The sequence below is a fragment of the Neolamprologus multifasciatus genome, chromosome 15 (genome assembly GCF_963576455.1).
Source record: "Neolamprologus multifasciatus chromosome 15, fNeoMul1.2, whole genome shotgun sequence".
Classification (NCBI taxonomy): domain Eukaryota; kingdom Metazoa; phylum Chordata; class Actinopteri; order Cichliformes; family Cichlidae; genus Neolamprologus; species Neolamprologus multifasciatus.
Window position 1 is genome coordinate 39,562,547 of NC_140453.1, and position 23,305 is coordinate 39,585,851.

Genomic DNA, 23,305 nt, shown 5'->3' on the forward strand with positions numbered 1-23,305 from the left:
TTCCTTTCAATATTTTCACCAGTGTCCCTTTCTATTCCATCAACCTTAATTTCTTCTGCCAGTTTTGGCCCTATGTTTACAAAGAATTCATTAAAGCCATTTACTATCTCTTCCATGTTATTAATACTTCTTGTCCCTTCTATAAAGTACCCAGGGTAATCATTATTCCTTGATTCATTTTTGATTATACTGTTTAATACATTCCATATATCTCTTGTGTTATCTTTATTGTGTTCTAACCTTTTAATGTAATACTCTCTTTTACAGGATCTCATTATATTAGTTAATTTATTTTTGTAAGTTTTATACTTCCTTTCAGTTTCTATTGTTCTCTTTTTTATGAATTCTCGATATAGGGTATTTTTTTTTTTTGCTGGCATTTTGTAGTCCTTTAGTCATCCATGGTCTTCCTGCATAGTTGTGTTTCCTATTGATTTCAATTACTGGGCAGTTTTTATCAAGTAATGTGTTAAATGTTCTTAAAAATCCTTCGTAAGCTTTATTAACTTCTGTTTGTTCATATACAATATTCCAATCTTGCTTTAAAAGTTCATTTCTAAGACAATTTAATGTCTTCTCTGTTCTTATTCTTTTGTAAATAATCTTATGTCCATCATTGTTCACTTTATAATGGCAATTATAAGATGCAAAGACTGGTAAATGGTCACTTATATCATTGATTAACAGCCCACTTTTTATATTTCCTTCTATTATATTTGTAAATATATTATCTAATAGAGTTGCACAATGAGATGTTATTCTGGTCGGTCTTGTTATCAGTGGAAATAAACCCATGCTGTACATGGAATCAATAAATTCTTCTGTACTCTTATTATGATTTGGATTCAATAAGTCAATATTAAAGTCCCCACAAATAAACATTATTTTCTGATTTATATTTGTAAATAAGTCCTCCATTTTATCTTTAAATATCTCAATCTTAGATCCTGGTGTTCTATATATACAACTGACAATTAGGTTTTTCCTTTTTTCCATACTTATTTCCACTGATAAACATTCCATCACTCCATCAATAACAGTTGTCATTCTTCCCATTCTTTCGTACTTTAGGTTTTTATCAATGTAAAGTGCCACCCCACCTCCTTTCTTGTTGATCCTGTCTACATGAAGAAATTCATATCCATTTATTTTAAAGTCTTCTTCTTTTCCAGGAGTTATCCAGGTCTCCGATATGGCTATCACATTGAATGGCTGTTCAAACTGTGTTATGTAGTCGTTGATGGATTGAAAGTTTGCATATAAGCTTCGACTATTAAAGTGAACCATTGTTATACCCTGATCTACCTTGAATTCCTTTTTAAGTTGCTCCTTTGTATAATAAACCTTTAGGTTCTAGGGAAAATGGTTTGGGACCCCTCCCTATTGGTCTTATTTAACTGGGAATACCTTGAGGCATTACTGTTTGGCTGTGTGCCCCGAACAGTAAAAACCTCAGATGTGAACACTTAAAGTGCCTTAAAATAGACACAGAGTTAGGGGATCATAAAGTCTACTTGCGAGGAAGTAAAAGTGACCTTAAACAACATAACAGGCGACAGTGTTACAAGTTTGACATATTGTGTTTTAATTGGAGATATTTTATTTTATTATTATGATCCTTCAGACTTGAAGTCATAAACGTCTCCTGTCTTGTCTCTGTTTCCTCTCTCTTCTGATTCACGGATGTCTGCAGGTGGTGATAAACTGTGCCATTCCCAAGGGGCTGAAGTACAACCAGGCCACACAGACCTTCCACCAGTGGCGTGATGCCCGACAAGTCTACGGCCTCAACTTTGGTAGCAAGGAGGATGCAAACGTATTTGCCAGTGCCATGATGCACGCACTGGAGGTGCTTAATTCGCAGGACACAGGTGAGACCTCCTGAGCATGCATGCTTTCTAGCTCCACCACATGATAAATGAATATCTAAATTCTGCATGCACAAACTATATAGTTTATCCTGATACAGGATTCACCTATAGCTTTTATTTAGATCAGATCTGCATTTACACTTGGTGCTGTTATTCCTGAAGATGGGCAATCATGAAGATATATTGGCGTCTGCATGCTGTCGTGATTTGGAGAAATGGCTAAGTCATATTTCTTGTCATGTTCTCTCTGTACTGAGAGCTACGCTTCTGCAGATTTGTTTTCACATTGCCTTTCACAGTGGATTTCCCTTTCTTAAAGAAATCAAAACAAAGAATAGTAACAGATGTAATTGCATGAGAGCGTCACATGGTCATTAGCAGCCTGCTAAATTAGCTGCTAGCATACCTTTTCTCTTTTGCAGGCTGCATAGGTTTAGCCACCATGATCCTTTTTTTGATGATTTCAAAATAACACCAGTGATTTGAAATGTTCTGAATATCAGCCCCTCTAATCAAGCTGACCAATAACTGGCCTGTCTCTATACAGTATATAAAAGATGGACATTTCCAATTTAGCATTTTGACTGTCGTCCTTAGAGGATATAGGCTGACACTTGTTTTTGAATTACTGTTTTGAAGCCTCAGATGACTTTTTATTTCATCTTATTGTTTTGAATCCATGTGTAAAGAAGGAATGATGATCGAACTGCACATTCTACTGACTTTCAGTTAATAATTATTACCCACAGGCCCATAAACCCATTAAAATTTTGACTGAGCTCATGGCCCAGTAGAGGACTCACAGACTGCTATTGGACTGAAACCACAGATTTTGCGTCTTGGTGGCCATTAAAAACAATGCAGATTTAAGGCACATTAACTTGACTTCACCTTTTAGACCGGGAAACTATACCCATATATTATACAGCCTGTGCATGTCTGTGTCAGCCAACTTGAGCAAGCAGCTTTCAACTCCCCACACTGGGGTTCAATATTTTTGTAACATAACAAATATAACATGTCAAGAGCCCACTCATTTACACTGCCAGTAGTTTCTGTTCATATTAATTCAGTTTCAGAGGTTTCATCCTCTGATTGTATTCATAACATGTTGAGCCTCCACTAAAACCGAGGCCGCTGATGAATTTTATTTCTTTTGAGCATTCCAAAGGAGGGATGTTAACACAGATGTTTGAAAAGAAGAACACTAGTTCAGAGCTTGTACCTGTACAGAGCACTGAGAGATTTCCACATATCTAATAATGTAGCATTAAACTCCAGCTCCTGCTGCATTTTTGGACCTGTGTTTACTGGAAGTAGAACCACTAACTTGTGCTTCTGCTCAACTCTGCAGGCGAGAGCAATTTTTGGATATGAAATGCTAAGAGGCACGAAGGTGTAGCACATGGGATTAATGCTTCTAGGGGTAAAAAAAAAAAAAAAAAAGATTAAAAAACATGTGTCAACAATAAAAATGTTTTTTGAGTGAACAAAACATTTTTTTCCAGAAGCAACAATTAGAGTAAAACATCTTAATTTGTTGCGGGAAGTCAACATTTGAAACATGAAAAAAACAAACCCATTTGAAACGTGATTTTCATTTCGAGTTGAAAGCACAGCCAGGAGGTAATGCTAATGAGGTGGTTTATTTATTTATTTTTTAGCGTTGCTGAGCTTGGTTAGCAGTTACTTCTCGCAAGAAATTCATTTATCGAACATTTAATATCGACCCCAGATCTGATCAAAACACAGACGGCCTCGTTCACTTCAAGAAACGCCCCATATTCACAGCACGCACATTCACGCTGAATCCAATTTCCAGCAAATAGTTGCAGGCTCAAACTTCCATGACCTTGGCTTTCTAAACACACACTCGCTCCACTGACTTCCTGCGTGTCTACATTCGCCCATATGTAGGAAGGGATGGATGTTTCCCTACTTTAAAAACATCCGTTGTATTAAAACACCTCATTTTAATACAAAAAAGATGGTTTTAATTGCAGCTTGTTTGTATTTTTGCAATCCCAGCATCCAGATGCTACTCCATGCTCCCTCCCCTCTCCCTAAGCCATGCCTCTCATCACACTCTAATCCCATCCACTAATTAACCTGATAGAGATGCGCTTCATCAAGCTAATGGGGCTAAGACGTGTGGTGTGTTTGCGTGAGAGAGACAGAACAGACTTTATAGTGAGAGTAGAGTGACATGAGGACACATTTTAACAGAGCTGAAGGGAATTGCCAGGATTTTGTCATCCCAAATACGACCAGAGGAAGGCTAAATGTAACACTGTGGACAGTTGTGTAGAACTGTGAGGGTCATGTTTTGTTTTTCCTACAATAGGTGCTGGCATCCAAGCGTTTTAGGATAATAAAGTAGTGGATGTATCTTGATGGCTTTTTTTAATTAATTAATTTTTTTTTTTTTTTTTTTTTTTTTTAGCTCTTCAATTTTACATTAACTGTTGCATTAAAAAAGTACTAATGCAGTGTCTCTGAGAGTTTAACCATTTTTTTTTATCTGTAGTTTGCAGTCATATAGTGATTTTGTATATTCAGCGTGGTTGCTGCTTCCTTGAGAAATGCTCATTCAAACTATGAGTGACAGAAGTCATTAATCACAAGAAAGAAAATTAAAGACAAACACAGCTGGGCGAGTATATACTATAGTTATCTTGGAGATTACCATTTTGAGTTTTAGAGTGAAACAACTACAGAGGTGCAGAAATGTTGCTGTGATTTGTTTGTATAAGAAGCAGCTGGTGATGGTGTATAATGGTGATACTATTGAGAGGCTTCTGCTAGAATTTTCTGCTCTTGCTCGCTTCAAATACTGAAATTTTTGATCCCCCAAAGTGTCTTATGGTGCTGTAGTATGTCTAAAACTTATAGAAATCTATTTCAATGCAGTTTAGAAAAAAAACTGTGATTAAAATTATAATACTGTATTACACCGGATCAAAAAGCTTTCATTTGGGTGTGCAAGCATGCTAATTTACATAATGAAGCTCAGACCAAACTGTGGACTATAAAAATATAATCTTTGTTTTCTTGTCAGGTTGTATACACATTAGTTTTAAATGCACTTGAATCACCTTAAATCGTATCACAAAGCTGGAATGTTAGCCGGACCATTTAAGTGAAGGAAGATGGCTGAAATTAACTAGACTTCTCTGCTGTGTCTTTTACCTCCACAAGAGCCTTATGAGAAAACGGCACAGCCAAAGACTTCAGCCTCCAGCGTTTTCCTTTGCTGCTTGCTTTATTCTCTAACATTTTAATTTTCCTTCCCTCGCCTGATTTCCTCTCTGCTCCCTCTGTCTTTCTCATTCTTCTCACATTGCCCCCCCCCCCCCCCCCCGTAGTGCAGTAAGCTCCGTACAGAAGCCAGAGGGTTTCCTCTTTCACCCCACTGTTTTGCTACTGTATTTCTGTCGTGACAGCTGCACTCAGTGGCGCCTATTCCAGTCACATTTACCCGTGGACCTGACAGCCCCCTGCGACACATGGGGTTTGCCCTCCGTCACTCACTCAGTGGGTGGATGGGCCCTGCCCTCAGAGTGGGATGACTGATATTACCATGTGCATGGCAGTCATACAGTGGAAGCTTTTAACCATTTTTAATAATTGTTCTAATTGTTCTAAATCGCTTTTCTTTGATGTGGCGTACAGTATGTGACATACCATGACCACTTTAATAAACAAAGACAAAAAGAACATTTAAAGAATTTAAAGTTTTGACTTGCTTTGCAGCTCAAATATAAAGTTCAGCAGAATTATAACTAGCTGTCTAAGCTTTTACCTGAAGTGCTTCACAGTATGGTGGAAACATGTGACCTGATCCTCTACAGGAACTACTGAGTAATCAGTGGAGACATAAATCGTATGGCGCGGCCTTGGCCAGTGAGCACACTTAATTGGAACAAGACAACCAGCAGGATAAGCATAGTCACTGAAGCTAGCTTTTCCAGTCAGACTAATTTGCACAGCTGCTTTTGCTCTCATGTTTTAGTCAGGACCCGTTCAGTCAAAAGAAGGCTGTTATTTCCATCTGCAGTAGTGATGCTGCAGCAGAGATGTCTCTGGTTTAGTTAGGTTCAAAAGTGGCTTGCAGTAGCTGTAACTGTGGGCAGGCTGCATGGGGTTAAAGAACCTAACACTCTATTTGAGGTGTAGAAGGGTATCAGCTGAGCCGCCAGGTAAACTCTGGTGATCTCAACTGCCGTTTAGCCAAACAAATTATCGCTGTGCTCAATTTTTGTTTCACGTAAACGAGACTAAAAATTATTCCACCTGATCATTTAATACTTATGATACAAGTTAGGGTGGATGGAACTGAACTTTAGTCCAGACATTTTTTTTTTTTTTTTTTACTTGCATTTAAACTTTGTGTCTCCTTTGCTGCCACCGAGTGCAATCTGACAAGAGCAGAAAGCAAAAACCACTGAATATTCCAACAAATAGTGCAGCAGACTGTGTATGCAAAGGGAATGAGGACCAAATCATGTTATATGGCACAGATACTGAGTTCATTACTACTTCCATGAGGCATTTGCTAAAGGACCATCTCATTCTTCTTGGTGCTGCTAGTTTATTTATTTTTTCTTCAGATTGAACTTTTTTCATTCTGGCTCTTAGAAGTTACAGTTGTCCAGCATCACTGCTGATACAGAGATCAGCTGACAAGCCAGGATTGTTGGAACAGCATCCCATAAGCACGATTCAAAATACTCCTGTTGAGAAGGCAGGCAGATTAAACACTAATCGTTTCAGTTCAATACACAAGTTCTATCACATGACACCAGTTTTATCTCCATCACTTTGAGTCCTAGGAACAAAGAGAATAGCTAGTTTCTTCTTCTTTTTTTTTTTTTAGATGTACTGAATAAAAGATGGGTTCATAACCTGAGAGTACTTCTAAAGAAAATGTATCCAAGTGTACAAATACTTTAGCAAGAAGCCAGAAATATCGAACAAATGAATTGATGATGGGACAACATCATATTACAAGTGCCTCGATTTAGCTATAGCAAGGATTCATGCATTAAACCCTAGATAAATCAGCCCTGACAGTGGATTAAAGTATCTTGGCACATGTGGAAACCATGTGAGGATGACCTCTGCCCTCCATGACTTCACTGATTTATTTCCTTTCCCCTGAGAACCCTCCAGTGTTTCTAATGAAGAGATGCTCTACAATTGCAGCCCATGCTCAATATTATCAGAGATAAAACTGATTTAACTCCTCCCATAAATGCTTTTCCGGATCAGGACACGCTTTGATGTATGTCTTTGAAGTCGAACTTGACCCGCATAGCCAGAGAAGATTACGATTTCAGCTGTTTCAGAGGATTAAGAGAGAGGAAAGAAATCAGTTTATACGTTGTTGCTGTTTGGCCAACAAAGCTGCCCAATAGCATCACACTTTTAGTTATTTAAGGATTCCCACACATGCAGGTGAGTGAATTATGTGATGTGTGTTTTTATCTGAGGCTAGGAATGTGTGAGTGAGAGATTGAACAAAGCACAGAATAGTTTCCGAGTGAGGGAAGAGAATGGATATGGTTCACTGCTGCCATGTGGAAAATGTGCGTGTCTACAAGCACTTAAAATAAAGGCAAACACTCATCACTTTGATGATGGGTTGTATACAGTAGGCGTGTGCATTTACTGCGGGTGACCTCTGCAAACACCGCACACTCGACTCTGTCGCCGTCTTACATCACTGAAACCAGCTCGCCACCTCTCTGCTGGATATTGACTTGGACCAGCTTCTGTTCTAAAAGTGAGCTCACATGTGGATAAGTGAGGGCGCAGACAGCCCACACATAGTTTATCTGTTATTCCTTTTCCCCTAAAAAGGCCAAAGCAGGGTGGGAAGGAAGGCGAAGATCAGGAGAGGGAGGGATGGGTCACAGACTTGCCAGCCGTGTGTTGTGGTCTGGCTGGTAATCCGCTTCTGTCAGGTCTAAGCAGAGAATTGCAGACTTAAAGGTGGACCTGAGGTCATAGGTTGATGCATGCATTTTTTTTTTTTTCTTTTTTAAATATAGCCTTGTTGAATAAAGGGTCAGAAAAACAGCGTTGTCACATCCCGACTTGCGTGTCACCAACTCACTGCTTCGAAAAGTGACCAGCATTAGACCTGTCTGCTAGGATTGTCCTGCACAAACGTCGCTAGGATGTTGATGCCAGAGGTCAGAGGAGAATGGCCAGACTGTTTTGATAGGAGGGCAACAACAACTCAAATAACCATTGTTAAACCCCAAAATAGAATCTCTGAATGCCCAGCATGTTGAATCTGATGGGTGACAGCAACAGAAGACCACACCCTATGCCACGCTTGTCAGCTAACAGGAAGGGAGGCAACTATTCACCCAAATCACTTGCCACCTTTGAGGTGTGATGGATCAGGAGATGATGACATAAATGTGCAGCTGAAAAAAAATTGTGTGACTCTGTCATATCAGTATGGACCAGTCTGACACTCCAAGTTAGGTTTTTACAGTTGTAATATTTTTAGTTGGTCAGTCATATCTCCTGAAAATACCAACATGTATAAAAAACCCATCTATATCTGTATAAGTGTCTCAGGGTCTTGTTCACGAGTGACGGGAGAAGGGAGCAGGAGATCAACAGACTGATTGGTGCTGTGGCTGCAGTGATGCAGACGCTGTACCGGTCTGTCGTAGTGAAGAGAGGTTAATCTGTGTGTGTACTTAGTCTTCCTGTCACTCATCAGTTCATTTGCATTTTTTTTTCTTCCCAAAGCCTGGTGTTGCCTTCTTCTGTGGATCCTTGAAATCTGTACGATAAAGCACTACTTACTGGTTTGAATTTCAATTTCGTAGTTGTTCTGTTTGCTGTCAGTCCATTAAATACTGACTGGTATGCAGCTGATTAAATATGACAGAAACTGTCACATCGTTTTTCAGCTGTCCTTCCTGTCTTCAAAAGGACTTGTTTTTAATTCTTTTAGTTAGGATTATTGACCACTCACAGCACTTGGCACACACAGACATTATTACAACACTCTGTTGTCATTTATATGTATTTTTGACTGTTTGTCAGCTGCCAGTTGATCTCTGACCTTGTGACTAGTCACATGCTTCCAACATTGCCTCTTTTAATGGAAGCATGTTTACACCTTAATTGGGGAAAACCCTGAGTTGACACATCCAGTTGCTAACACCTCTGTGTGACTTTGCAGCTTGATTGCTGATGTTAGTTTAGTTTAGTGTCAGGTTTAGTGAAGCCAGATAAAGAAAACATATCTTGGATATGTTCACTGTACAGACGCTGTTCTTCCCCTTTTTGTTTATCCTCTGACTTCTTTTCCTCTATTTTCTAAGCTTAAGGCTTAACTTTGAACCCTGTGCATATCTTCTTTTTGTATTAGAGCATGGATTTTACTTCTACCTTCCTAAAGCTTCTGCCCCTGGCTTGTTCTTTTAATGGAGCATTACCTTGAGTAAATGTACGTTCACCAAATGGAGGAGAGAAAAGCTAGCAGTTAGGCAATTAAAGCGTTCATGCAGGCTCGCCAGTAGAGTTGTCTAATTCTTTGCTCTTTTTGTCTGGGTAGCCACAGTTGGAGTTGGCAAAAGCTTGTCTCCACAGAGATGTGTGAAAAGTTGCTAAGTGCGGCTCATCAATTTATTTTGAGTCCTCACTGTTTCTGCCAGCAGTATAGAGCATGTGGCTCTGGATGTTGTGAAACCTTTGTTGCAGAGGAGGGGGTGAAACCTGAGAGCTGGAGGTGAAGAGAAAGGCACATTTCATCCCTCATCTCATAGAAACAGCCTGTATGTCCCTGAACCACCGGGAGGGGGGGGGGGGGGGGGGGGGTTGCAAGTCACGGATGAGAGCAATGCGTAAACATTTTGGGGTCCGGCACTCCCCCCAGCAACTGTCCACCACACCAGTCTGCCATGTGTTTTTCTTGTTTTAACATGACAGCGTGTGATCACGCTTGCATCAGAAGCCCCCCCCCCCCTCTATTTCTCGATGAGCTCATGGTCTCTGGCATCAAACGCGAGTTTGCAGACGACTGCACAGCTGGACTAGAGAGACCGAGGCAAAAGGAAAGTTGTGTGCAACAGGACAGAGTAAGTGACAGAGTTTAAAAAGAGGAATACATTGCAGAAGTATCCACAGACATGCCGGCCGCAGCAAGAGTTCATAGATTCCCCAAGGAGCAGCAGAAGATCAGCCGCGCTCAAATCATCCTCAGGAGTGAGTAGTCAGCCTGGCAGGAGTGTTGAACTGGAGCACCGATCTGCTTGGCTGTTTTATGTTGTCTTGCGTGCCTCTGTTTTGTCTTTAGATTATGCATGATGAGGCAAAATTGTTTGTATTTTTGTAAAACTACAAACGATTTTTTTTTATTAATAAAAGAAATTTAAAATTGTAAAAAATTAATTTTGAGCTGTTAAACAAGATTAAAAAACAACAGACAAACACGCTGTTTGCTGTTGTTTTAAAGAAGCTGCAAATACTGCTTATATTTCATATGCTTTTTAATAGAACACCTGTTATGGGCACAAAGATTTATCCATCAGTAAACCATCATGTCATTACTGTCGTCTAGTTAAATGAACAGTCATACATTAATATATTCCACTGCCGCCTTCTCAGCGTGTCTAAGCATTTTGTCCCATGAGTCTCAGACACATGTCAGTCGGAAGTGAGGACTCTGCAGAAACCTGATTGGCTGCAGAGCTCTCCTGTAATTTCATTGGTTAAGCTGTGCTCTAGTTGTCGTGTAGCAACAGTGTCAAAAGGCTGGAGGGAAGATTGACCATAGTTGCCATGGTCTCATGATCTTTGAAAGAGAAACAAGTTTAATTGTATATGTGAGCCACAGCACAAGTCCTCCTTTGTGTTTGCCAGCTGGGTGTGATATATGTAATGATTTGTTTGACAGGCCATCCAAGCATAAAAACACAGCTATGAGTACGAAAATACCAAAAAGCCAGTCCACTGACTGGCTTCCAGAGTACAGAGTGCGAAGTCAACTAACCTAAGACGACTCTGAACAAATGTTACACGGGATATTTCATGCTCCTCTTCAGCTCCATATTTTCATTTGCTCACTTTGTTATAGCAGCTTCGCATTTGCAACCCCCTTAGTCATCCACTGTCTGAAATGAGCTATTTTAGTTCCTTTCCTTTTCCCTCACTCAAGTTGGTGGTACTTGAGTGCTCACAGCCCTTTTCCCCCTTTTCCTAGTTTACTATAAAACTGGACTTCTTTTTTCAACAGTACTTGCCTCTTCATTTTTCAGATTTAGAAGCTACAGCCATTTTTTTTTTCAATTCTAAGTTTGGGAAATCTGGTTTAAAAAAAAAAAAAATTACCATAAACGGAGGCATCCTAATATGGAATCCTTGCAATTTTATCATACTGAGATAGGCTGAATATTACTGTGTAAAACTTTGTAATAGTTTCTAATTATCACTACAATAAATATTATGATAGTTTGGGAAACCAGTTAGTATTGGCCTTTAAACAAGAAGAAACATTGCTTACTTTATCTAGAATATAGACCAGTACTTAGAATATGCAGCTTTAAGGCATGTATTCTTTTGGGTACAGGCCCAACTCAGTGGAAACATCATAATGAATCCAGAAAACCCTCACTGAAACCAAATCTTGCTCAACTTTGCCAAAACTCACGAGGAAGTAAACAAAACACTTGAGTTAAAAAGTCAAACAACCACGCTGTAATTATGGCTGTCATCATCTTTCAGCTCAGATGGTCAAACCATCCTCAGACACCACAAGACTTGAGTCACACTAATAAGTTTCCATCTTTTGGTCTCTGTTTAATGGCCAGTTATATGGTGTGAGCCAAATCTCCTGCTCATCATTGCATTCCCACAAAGTCATATGTGCTTTAATCTTATAGCATGGAATCTAAAGATAATTAAATGATCTCCACTGCTGTTTTGTCTTTAAACCTTTCTTAGATTCAAATAGCAAAAATTAGACCAAAAAATGCAAACTTTGTTGCGGTGTCAAAACTCCAAGTCATGGAAAACAAACTCGACGTTCCTGCACACATAAGATGTTGCAGACCGGAGGAATGTTCTGACATGATGAAATATCGAATTTAAAAAAAAAGAAAAGAAAAAGAAGATAGATAGATAATAGGTCTTATTATTTACCCACAGAATGCTCTCTTCTCTCAGTCTAAAATAATCTGCTGCCATCTCTTGTCATTTAATGCTGACAAAATGAGACAAAATGTTTGAGCACTCACTGCCAGTTCTGAATGATCGGAGACTCATTTTACCGGAGAAGCTGATGAAGCAGTTTTATGTACAGCTGCCCCCTCTTATGCTGCATTCCTCATCCCCATTTAGGCTTATCTCTAATTTCTGGGTTTTTTTTTTGTTTTTTTTCTTCTTCATTCTCTAATTCAAGTTTTCACAGTGAAGACTGTGGGGGGGGGGAGGTGACTGAACACTCCATGTGACTACAGTTACTACTACTTTGTTGCTGTCTGGTAGTGTTTTCCTCTCACATTCTTGTCCAAACTCATCCATCCTTATTGTAGTTGCTGCTGCTGCTACCATTAGCCTGTCGAGCTATAATGAGTCATTCAGTAATATATAATTCATGGCAGTATTGGTTTTGTGTGTGTGAAAGATTCTCGTGGGTAAGGTAGAGGTAGCAGCTTTACAGGAACACCCAAGCCAGCCCTGTTTTCTGCCTTTATCTGTGTGTGGGACTCATTCTGTCCTCAGATCAGGACCAGTGGGTTCCATCCTGCTGTATATGGGCCACTGCTTTACATCCAAACAGGTTGACACAAACAGTTTGCCTCTATATGCGAGTCTGAAACCAACAAATTAGTTGCATTTAATTAACATTTAGAGGGCAGGGATTGACCAGTTAATAATTTCCTATGTGATCCAGTTGTTGAATTGATCATCTGGTCCCCTCTAAGTCAAACCCCCTGCTTTCCCCTGGTTCCAAGTGTTTACCATAACCCTTGATTCTGCAGGTTGCCGGGCAGATCTGAAACTATATTAAGTACATGTTTGTAGGTTGTGTCACACTGACAGATGATCCCTGTCGTTTGACATGGATTCAGAATCATCCCTGCCCTGTCACTCAGATATTCTGACAGGGCACTGGGTTGGAATTGGATTTCCAGCAGTCATTCAAGGGGTGGTGATTGAAATGTGTAGCTGAGCAGAGGTATAGATATCATTACCCTACTGCCCCTCTAGACATCGTGACTCCCACGAGCCCCGAAATAATCCTTCGACACATTGAGTGAGTCGGAGATACAGAAACAGATGGAGACGGCTCAGCTCAGCCTGGACCCGCAGCTACTTAAATCTCCTGCACGTCTGTCTGTAACAGGATTTGTCGCTAATTAACATAATAATTAATGTACTCTCTCTGATTGAGTCAGAGGTCCTGTAATGATGCAAATTCTGTGTGAATCTAACTCTGGGTAATTGGGCTAACACCTGTCTTTTTAAGTTGTTTTAACAGCTTTTAACATGGGTTTCCAGAGCCCCAAGTTCTTTCAAATTTGGACACATAAAAAGAACACATGTTAAATCTTTAAAATCTTTTAAAACGGCAGCAACGGAACATCTGGATCAGCCATTTTCAAAGAAGAGATTTCACTCGGGTCTTTGCAAAGGTTTGCATCAGGTTAATCATGGCAAGGTTGCTTTAAAGTAATGAAGTAATGGATGAGGTTAACAGAGGTAAGGGATTGGACAGGCAGCGGCAGAGCAATTGATGAGGAGAGCTGGAAGCCACGCAGAGAATTTAAAGGTTTATGTGCCAGATGACCCATTTACTTGGCTATCTAATATAATGGTTATTGATGGAGAACCATTTCACCTTCCTTTCCCAAAGACACAGACTTCAGCAGGAAGCATGAGATCGAGGCGGACGGCACATTCCCGGCTCTGTCACAAATACTTAGTTTTCTAGTAACTCTCTCAATCCTGCCTGCATTTGGCCAGTAGGAGAACTGCAGACACCCTCAGAACAAACTGAAGATAAAAAAAAAATGGATGTAATGACTCTGAAGACATTGTTGAAGAACCTTACACCTGCATCCTTTCATGATGGCCAGAAGTTGGTGAATTGGGGCTCCAGCAGACACAATGCTTCACTCAGCATACGTATTTGGCTACAAAGTTGGACTCAAACGCAGTTCAGTAAACTGTTATTGTTCTATGGGTGGTAAACAGAATTAAGCAAATACAATGGAAACAATTTTATGGAGTTAGTTCAATGCTCTGAGCTTGACTGGTAAATATGACCAAAATCTGATTTGATTAGAATAATGTACTTCTGTAGATCGGCTGTGTTCTCTCTTACTGCATGGGCTATAGATGCAGCCACTTTACCCGACAACAGACTTCAAGGATGACATCATGATCTATATGACGCTGTGAGCTTTAAGTGTGTAAAAAGTTGTCCCTGTAATCCTGCTGTCTGAGCTTTGTGCCAGACGGTCTAAATCAAGCTGGCTGTGGACATTTGTCTTACATGTTACCTTTGACTGTGTGAAGACAGTTTCAATTTTGAATTTCATTCGGTTTTCCAGGGCAGCGTGTCTCTGACTGTATCTTAACACGCTGTTGGCTTTGGTTCTCCCTGTAGCCATGTGTGCTAAAAAATGTAGGACCTCGTGACACCGTAATGCTCTGTGGATCAAAGTGTGTACCAAAGCAGAAACTCGGAGCTTCATAGATTATTTATATAACCCTGTGTGCTTTTTAGTATGTTGATGCCTAAGGGTTTGACAGATGGACATGTTTATAAATGGTAAATGGTAAATGGACTTGTTCTTATATAGCGCTTTTCTACTCTGTCTGAGCACTCAAAGCGCTTTATACAACTAATTTATTCACCCAATCACACAAGCACTTTTTATCTGACCTAAGTGCTAAGTAATCTACCATTCATACACATTCACACTCCGATGGATGCATCGGAGAGCACGATGGGGTTAGTATCTTGCCCAAGGATATTTGGCATGCAGACTGGAGCAGCCTGGGATCGAACCACCGACCTTCTGGTTAGTGGCTGACCTGCTCTACCACCTGAGCTACAGCCACCCCAAAGAAATGAATGAATTATAGAGAAATGAAGTGAATAAATGCTCCTCCACTGCAGACACATACACTACAGAAATACCTTGACCTGTTGGCAGTTGACAGTGTCAGCTCCTCACTTGTATAAACGGGATGGTTGCAAGGTTTGATGACGGCTTGTTTTTCTGCCAGTTTAAAAAAAAAATGGCTCAGAGGGTAAAACAAAGTAGAATGAGGCAGTCTACTCATTTCATTCATCCTGACAGACAATCTGTCTCTTTTGTTTCAGCTCACCTTTTTTCCCCCCCTTTACTTCTGTGTTTTGTGTCCAGATCATATTAGATAGCTCCGATAACTAATGCTAAGGTTTTTTTAAAGGTAATCACCATATTCATTTCTGATGAGACGTGGAGGATAGAACCAAAAAAGTTTAAGCTTGCTCAACCTGACTTTTAAACCCCCCCCCCCCCCCCCCAAAAAAAAAAAAAAACCCCAAAAAAACAGTGATCACTTTTTGACGTGTCCAAGCTTTTTTTTTTTTTTTTTTTTAAATTGAGGTTTAATCAGCTGTTATTTGTTTGGTCAATAAAATGAAGTATATTCTATAAATTATAAATGATTTATAAAACATCAGAAAGGACTGAAATATTCAATTCCTGTGAGCTCAAAAATAATATCGTTACGATGTCATTGATTCAAAAAATAATAAAATAGTTTGTTTCCAGTAATACATCACCTTGGTTTAGTACCAGCTTAATTGTAGACTTGTAGTCCATGCTGCACCCCCGTCCTGTGCAGACCCTGTCATCCTCAGGTCAGACTGTTGTCAGACTAGAGTTGCATTTCCAGCAAGCAAAAAAGCTGTTTTAATCTTGTTTGCACAATTTCTCATCCATCATTCTGAAACTTCTGCCTCCAACACAATGGAAGAAAATAGCGGACTTACCTGTCTTTCAGTTACCTTGGTTCATAGCAGGGATGCAGCCGTACTGATGCTTGGCTGATACTGTCGTTGGTAAATGATCATTAGATGGCATTCACCAATAGAACTGAAAACAGTATATTTTTTTTCCTCAGACACAAAGTGTTTGAATAAATAGCAACAAAACATCATAAGCAAGTGCTTGGGGGGGGGAATATTAATATCACTACTGACTACAAGCCAAACTACTTTTAAACATCGATGTTTCTGTCTGCCCAGAACTTTAATATGTACATTTCTGATTATTTTTATTTTTATTATGGGCTAACAAAAAATCTTCTAGTATATTGAAAGTGGTGTTTGGACTGTATTCAGACTGATGTCCAGGAGAACTGAGACTTAGGTTTATTCTACTCCAGGCTCAGACAACAGGCTATAAATACTGTTGTTTATCGATTATAAATATTATTTGGATGGTTTTTAGGGCTTGAGTGTGAGCTCAGTGTGCAGGAATTACATGGAGTCACCCTCCCTGAACAGTCGCAGCAGATGGCTGCCCTTCCCTGAGCCTGTTTTTTTCCTGTTAAAACTGAGTTTTTCCTTCCCACTGTTGCTAGGTGCTTGCTCAAAGGGGGCTTTCTAATTGTTACACTTTTTTCTGTGGCTAGTCCGTTTGAGAATTTCACAGAAGAATAACACAGTAAGTCTCAGGATAATAAAACCCACTCTGTCTGTAGGTCTAGACATTATATGGTGTTCTAACTTAGGTGAACTAAGCCTTTCTGTTTGATGCCATTTCTTGTCATCTGAATGAATAATTTAGGTATTCTACATTTATGTGAAACGACAAACCATGGAGTTTCAGTCCCTCTACCTCCCCATGCACATGCTGGTAATGATATTGAGAGCGGCAGCATGTGTCCTTCTCTGTATCCAGTGCATAAATAATAGATTAGATCCAGGAAGTACAAACCGGTGGACCAACCCATCAGGTAGGGAATCCATCGTACCACATTACGTACACAACACCCGGTCTATTTCTTTTCCTTTGGCCTCTGTATCTTCCTTTTATGTCCCATCAGTTTCTTTCTACTCACTCTGAATCTCCAGCAGTTTTGCTCTCTCTCACTCCCTCTTATGCTCATCCCTCCCTCCTACTTTATATCCCTCCCTCCCGTCTTCCTTTTGTTTCCATCAATTCTAATCTGTTGGAGAACTGGCACAAAGAGAAACCACACCCAGCATTCCAGCATCATTTTTAAAGTTGCACCGTCCGGATATTGGGATATCAGGACATCAGACTGCAGAGAATAAAGAACCTGTGCCACTGCTATTTTATTAAAAGGAGTCTTCTTTTGATGGAACTTTTGCTCGTAAGCATCAGTCTGCATTAGAAACCTCCCGCACTGTGGGCACTGCATAGCTAAGGTACAAGGAATTGACAGAGGAAACTCTGGAGAGCCCGAGCTATGGTTTTATATGTGACATCCCAGGACTGTACAAGAGGAGCTGGCAGCAGGGTGGTAGTGACTCTGAGGCCTGGCAACGGTTCAGACGGGGCCTCACACGGACTGTGGCGCTACGTTTGCTGCCAGAGGAGGCCCACACTGACGCTGCCCTCATGTAGGTATACAGGAGTGATGGTCGTCACTGGCTACTGTACTTGTGTGTATCTGCAGGACATTTCAAGGTTGCTCAAGAAAAGTTATTTATCAGATTTGTGAGTGGATGGCAATTATAGATTTTCTGTTATCTCCTATAAACTATTATGTCCCTTGTACTCCTGCTGAGATGACACATTGCAAATACTCTCGTTTCCAAAAAAGTGTTTTAGACGTTGATGGTGATGGTGATCTGATGATATACTGCTTTTTTTTCTCTTTTCTTTTTTTTGTTAAACCTCCTGCTTGTCTTTGGCTTTACTCTTTGCTCTGCCTGTTTTCCCAACCTTTCCCAAGTGCTGTTGTCTGGGGTCAGTGGATCACTTCAGCTCTCTGGAGACGATCCATTTGGCAAGAAGGGAGGCTGGCTGTGTTTTGAGAAAGCATTCCGAGCACCGGCAGGTTTGGTGTTGTGATCCTTCCTTGTGCTAAATAGTTAAATACTAAGATACAGTAACAAAAAGCTTGGTCTAATGAGAAAACGAGGCCTAAATGAGCGTCTGACCCGGTGATTTGATTTAAAGTCATCCCTCTTGAGCAGCTTTCGGGGCTGTTGCCCTGCTAGGCTGCTGCCTGAGTCTTGTCATTAGCACATAAGCTCTATTAGAGCAGACAGTAACACAATTACACCCACAGGCAGTGGAAGATGGAGACAAGGGACCATGTCAGCAGTTGCAGTTGCTGATATAGACTGCCTTCATTTGATAATATTTCAAGACTGGACTAGAAGGAAATCATGGTAATAAGATGAGATGATTTGGATCACAGTAGATGGATAGCTACATGCAGAGGTGGTTACAAAAAAGTGCTCTGTATCAGTCTCTTTCAGATTTACTTTGTGCTGGGGATAATCAGTACACAATGTTGATGTTCAGGGATTAAAGTGTCTCTGAAGTGTTTTCTTTTTTTTAAGGCACTGTAGCTTTAAGAGCATTGTGTTTGTTATTTAAGTGCTAAGCTGCATCTATTTTCTGTGTTAGTTTTTGATATTCAGTTTTGGGATCCTGATGGTAACACACACAAACCGTGTTAGCTTGTGCTAATCCTTTCCCCCCTCTGTGATATTTATCAACAATCTAAGGACGCTCTCTGCTTTGTGCTTTTTACATAAATCAGAATCTGAAGTCACAGCTTAGCCACTCTTTCTAACTCCTGTAGTTATTTTCTCAATTATAAAATCAGGTGTCTTCTAGTTTTAGAATCAACATTAGGTATCATGCCAGGTATCATGCCAGTTTTCAGCTGAGCCTATCCAGGCATGTTACCTCTGAACAAATGACTTCCTGTAGTAGCCTCTTTCATTCAGCACATGGCTGCCAGCTCTCAGACTATTGCATTTATTACACAAATAAACAGGAGTCAAAATTGCCTGCTTTGTTTTCCAACTGAGGCGCTCAAGTTCCCACAGTAGCCCCGATGTATCTTGTTACCTGGAGAGGGGCATATTCTCGCTTCTTTTTTCTCTTTCTTCTTTTTACTGCAGCAGCCACCATCAAAGAATGGATTACAGTTTTTAGCTAGTTTTATGGTAAATGGATGTATAAAGCTTGGTTAAAAAGTCCTTGTGTTTGCAGGTTTGCTAGCAGTCCTTCAGCTGTCTCTCTCTACTCTGCATCTGTAAGGTTCCTGTATTTCTGTGTGTTTAGTCTTGTAATGGCGATTCTAAGTAATCCTCACAGCAACCTGCTCTCCAAAAACTAAGCACATGTTTTCGTCTTCATGTGTGACTTCAACAAATAAATATTTAGGAGTTGATCTGCATTTCTTGCTCAGGACTAGCAAACTCACATCTCTCATAAATACAGTGGTCCCTCTCTTTGATGCGGTTCACCTTTCGCGGCCTTGCTGTTTTGTGGATATTTTTTTGTGCAATTTTCCATGGTTTGTTTTTGTTTGTTTTTTACAGCACATTGTGTTCTGTGTCCTGATTGGCTGTAGGCCATTGTCAATCAATCTCGAGCCGTGTCTCCTGTATAGTACGGATTGCGTTCAGCTTTACACAAATTTACATAAATCTTCCATCGCTAGCAGTGTGACTCTGAAGTGCTGTACTGTATGTTTGTAAGTTTTCTCCCCAACAAACACAACAATGTCGACGAAACATTTTGCACCATCAAAGTCACCTCTGGGTGCCTTTGGTTTCATTCTATAATACTGGACTACGAAGGTTTGAACTTTGAGAGTGTTTAAACAAGAGAGAAAAGTGTGAAAATGTTCATGGATGTCTGAGAAAAGTGTATAAAGTGTGTAGTGAGGGGTTTTACAGCCTTAAAACGTCTATAATAATTGTAAAAAAATAAAGTTGGCTACTTTGTGGATTTCACCTATCGCAGGTTATTATTGGAACGTAAACGAGGGACCACTGTATACACTAGGATCCGATGGATTTACAGTGAAGTTGCATGCACTTACAGAATAAAAGCACGAAGTTGTACTGTAGTTTCATACAAAATCACAAAAAAAAAACATGAAGCCATCCTTGTGAGGCATTAGAAAAGATAAAGATGTTTAAGGACTGGATCCATATCTAGGGATTATTTTTACGTTTACAGGTATGCATTTAGCTGTTTAAAAGGTTTTTTTTATTGTTAATAATTGTATTTATTTTTGGGTGCTCTGTTAACGTCCCTGGAAAATATAAATATTTGATAAAGAGTGTATTTTGTAGACCTGATATGTGCTGTCAGTGAGTAACTCCCTCATCTGTGGTTTACAGTCAGCACACATCACAGAGGGACCACACTTTTTTTTTTTTTTAACAGTCCGCTGATTCACAGCTTCCCTCTGAGGATTTTTGCTACACCAGGGTTTCAAAAAAGTAGCTTATATAAATATTGAAACCACGTCTACACATCTAGTTCACCAAAAACACCGACAGACATGCTCTGTTCAGCTGCAAAACTAAGAAGATGTTCAGAGAACTTGAAATTTTAAAGCCAAAACCTTTGTCACTTTGAATTCTGCATTTAAACTTTATTCCTCAAAGACTTGATTCTTGTTTTTGGTGCAAGACGTGATTCTTCTTTTTCTTCTCTTTTCTTCTTCTCCCTATAAAAATATGCAGGAACTCGCATCCGTATAACTTCATTTTATTTCTGTAACTTATTAAACATTTACTGAGTTGTAAGTTGCTAACATTGTAAACAGCTTCAAATTTGGAATAAGCAAACTTGAAATAAATAATTAAATTGATATAGATTATAGCAGCATAGTTGCCTGGACTTTCCTCTCCCCAGCCTCTATCTCATGCTCCTTTGGAGGGGGGGGGCGGTGCACCAAAGCGTTCCCGGGCCAGCTGAGACACAAACACCCTAGTGTGTCCTGGATTGTGGGTTTTATTTGTGTGTGTGTTTGTTTGTTTGTTTGTTTGTTTGTTTGAATTCACTTATTTATTTGGCAATAACTCTGTGAGATCAGCCTTAGGGATAAGTCAGCTATGCCCCACTTCCACTGGATATCCTCAAAGTATTCCTTCTGTTACCTGAATCAAATCAACATCAGTAGCACTTCATATCCACTGTATATGTTTGGGAAAGAAACCTGCTTCCTCCTCCTGAGATGAGCACATTGCCATGTCGTCTTCAGGGCCAGCTGTAGCCCTTTGGACAAGGTACTGTAGCCCCAGTGCATCCATCTGGGTCTGCAGATCCATTTACCAGGGACTAAACTAGCAAAACATATCTGACTGATAAACTTGATAGTGAAGTTACTAATATAACTTCAGTTAGCCAATATAACAAATGGCTGCTGTTGTGATGGTGAATGGTTATGTGTCACTCTGTGTTAGCCTGTTTTAAATTCATGAATAAAAATAAGAGGTTCAAAAATTGGGGTGGCAGGGCAGTTAGCACTGTTGCCTCACAGCAGGAAAGTCCTGAGTTCAATTCCATCATCAGGCCAGGGCCTTTCTGTGTGGAGTTCACATGTTCTCTCTGTGTTGGCGTGAATTCTCTCCAGGTACTCCGGCTTCCTCCCACAGTCCAAAGACATGCAGTTAGTGGGGTTAGGTTAATTGGTAACTCTAAATTCCCCATAAGTGTAAATATGAGAGCGTATGATTGTCTGTGTGTAGATGACAGGGTGTGGTAGCATTAGCTAGCTGAGCCAAGGTTTCTTCTTTTTCTTTGGTAATAAACTGGCACCAGATGAATGCTAAAATCTTGCGTGTGTCACCATGCTAAGTTTTCTTTCAAACAAATAATTTTTAAATTGGAATCTACATATCTCATTTCTAAAGACTCAGCTCTCTATAATTTATCCAGCTATTGAAATCCTGTAGTAAAACCAGTGTTTCCTCACAATGATGAAAGCTAAATTGGAAGATTTAGAAATTTAAAAAATTCAAATGCCTAATGGAATTTAATTAAAAATAAAACTTTCTTTGCTTTATATAATCAACTTACAAAAAGGTAACAAAAACAGTGTCGTAAATATCAGATAACTTGGATGTAGGTGAATATATCAGTGTTATGTGTTGTGACAGTGCAGGGTTCAAACGAATAACTGAGTACATTTGTACTTCCATAGCAAAGGGGTTCCCTGAAGGCAGCAGTTTTCCCCAGATAGACGCGGCTCTCCATCACAACACACAAACTGCACAGGAGCATCTCATGATAATTTGAACCAAAGCCCAAGGCACTGGCACATTCTGCACATTTCCCAGATCCCATCCAGTTGAGCACCCCAAAGGATTTTGTCCATGCCCACAGTCTTCCACTTGGGTGTTTGTGGCAATCCAAGCTTCTACTGCAACACCCTGAGGTGTCTTTGGGAGAACACTCACATAAAATTATGTGAATGATCTGAACTGCGTTCTGGGCCATCTCTTGCGGACAGCTTTTTTTCTTTTCTTTTTCTTTTTTGCCTCCATTGTGTTTTTTGCTTTCTGGAAAATGGAAAAAATTAATCAAGCTGAAGGGTCACAGTTTTGATTTAACGTCTTAAAATGGAAGTGTTTAGTAGATTACCTTGAAGGGGAGATCAGTCATATTTTAATCAAGTAGGTTTTTTGTTTTTTATGTTATGGACCTGTCCTCAAAACTCACAGCAAGTATTTACGACTGATAAATGAAGGCCTTGGACTGATTCTTATATAGCGCTTTTCTACTCTCCCGGAGTACTCAAAGCGCTCTATACAACATGCCACATTCACCCAGTCACACCCATTCTCACAAGCACTACCTCTATACTGAGTGCTTTCTAACTACACTCACACACATTCATACTCCGATGGATGCATCGGAGAGCAACTTGGGGTTAGTATCTTGCCCAAGGATACTTGGCATGCAGACTGGAGGAGCCTGGGATCGAACCTCCAACCTTCCGATCAGTAGGTGACCTGCTCTACCTCCTGAGCTACAGACACCCCAGACACCCGCCTTAATGGCACCACGCTGACTCATACCTCCCCTTTTAACTCGATAATCTGTATTCCAAATATTTGGCTATTTCTGCTTGGATACTCTTTTGTCAAGTGGCCTTTTATGGTGATAGAAAATCCTTCACCATTTCTTGCAGATGACCTAAAAGTCTGAAATTGAACAAAAAAGCTGAGATAAGGCTAGTGGAAGAAAAGGAAGTAACATAAAGAGAGCTGTTGTTCCTGTGCTCTGATTGCTTTGACACAGACGTGGCAAACCTTGTATTCTCCCCTTGTGGGAAAAGTAGCTGCTGTCAATACCAATGGTAGTGTTAAGTAGAGGCAATGTGTGTGAGCACGTTGGTATTCAGATGCAGTCATGAGCCTGGTTGCAGCCCAGATTCAGCCCCTTTTA

At 40.1% G+C, this 23,305-nt stretch overlaps 1 protein-coding gene across 2 annotated transcripts in view; it reads left to right on the forward strand.

Moving 5' to 3' along the window:
- enah (ENAH actin regulator) overlaps window positions 1-23,305 on the forward strand; it is a 104,146-nt gene that overhangs the window by 32,724 nt on the left and 48,117 nt on the right. For both annotated transcript variants that reach the window (XM_085134320.1, XM_085134321.1), the window contains exon 3: window positions 1,694-1,871. In XM_085134320.1, the coding sequence (XP_084990446.1) occupies window positions 1,694-1,871 (178 nt within the window). The remainder of the gene's footprint in view (window positions 1-1,693; window positions 1,872-23,305) is intronic.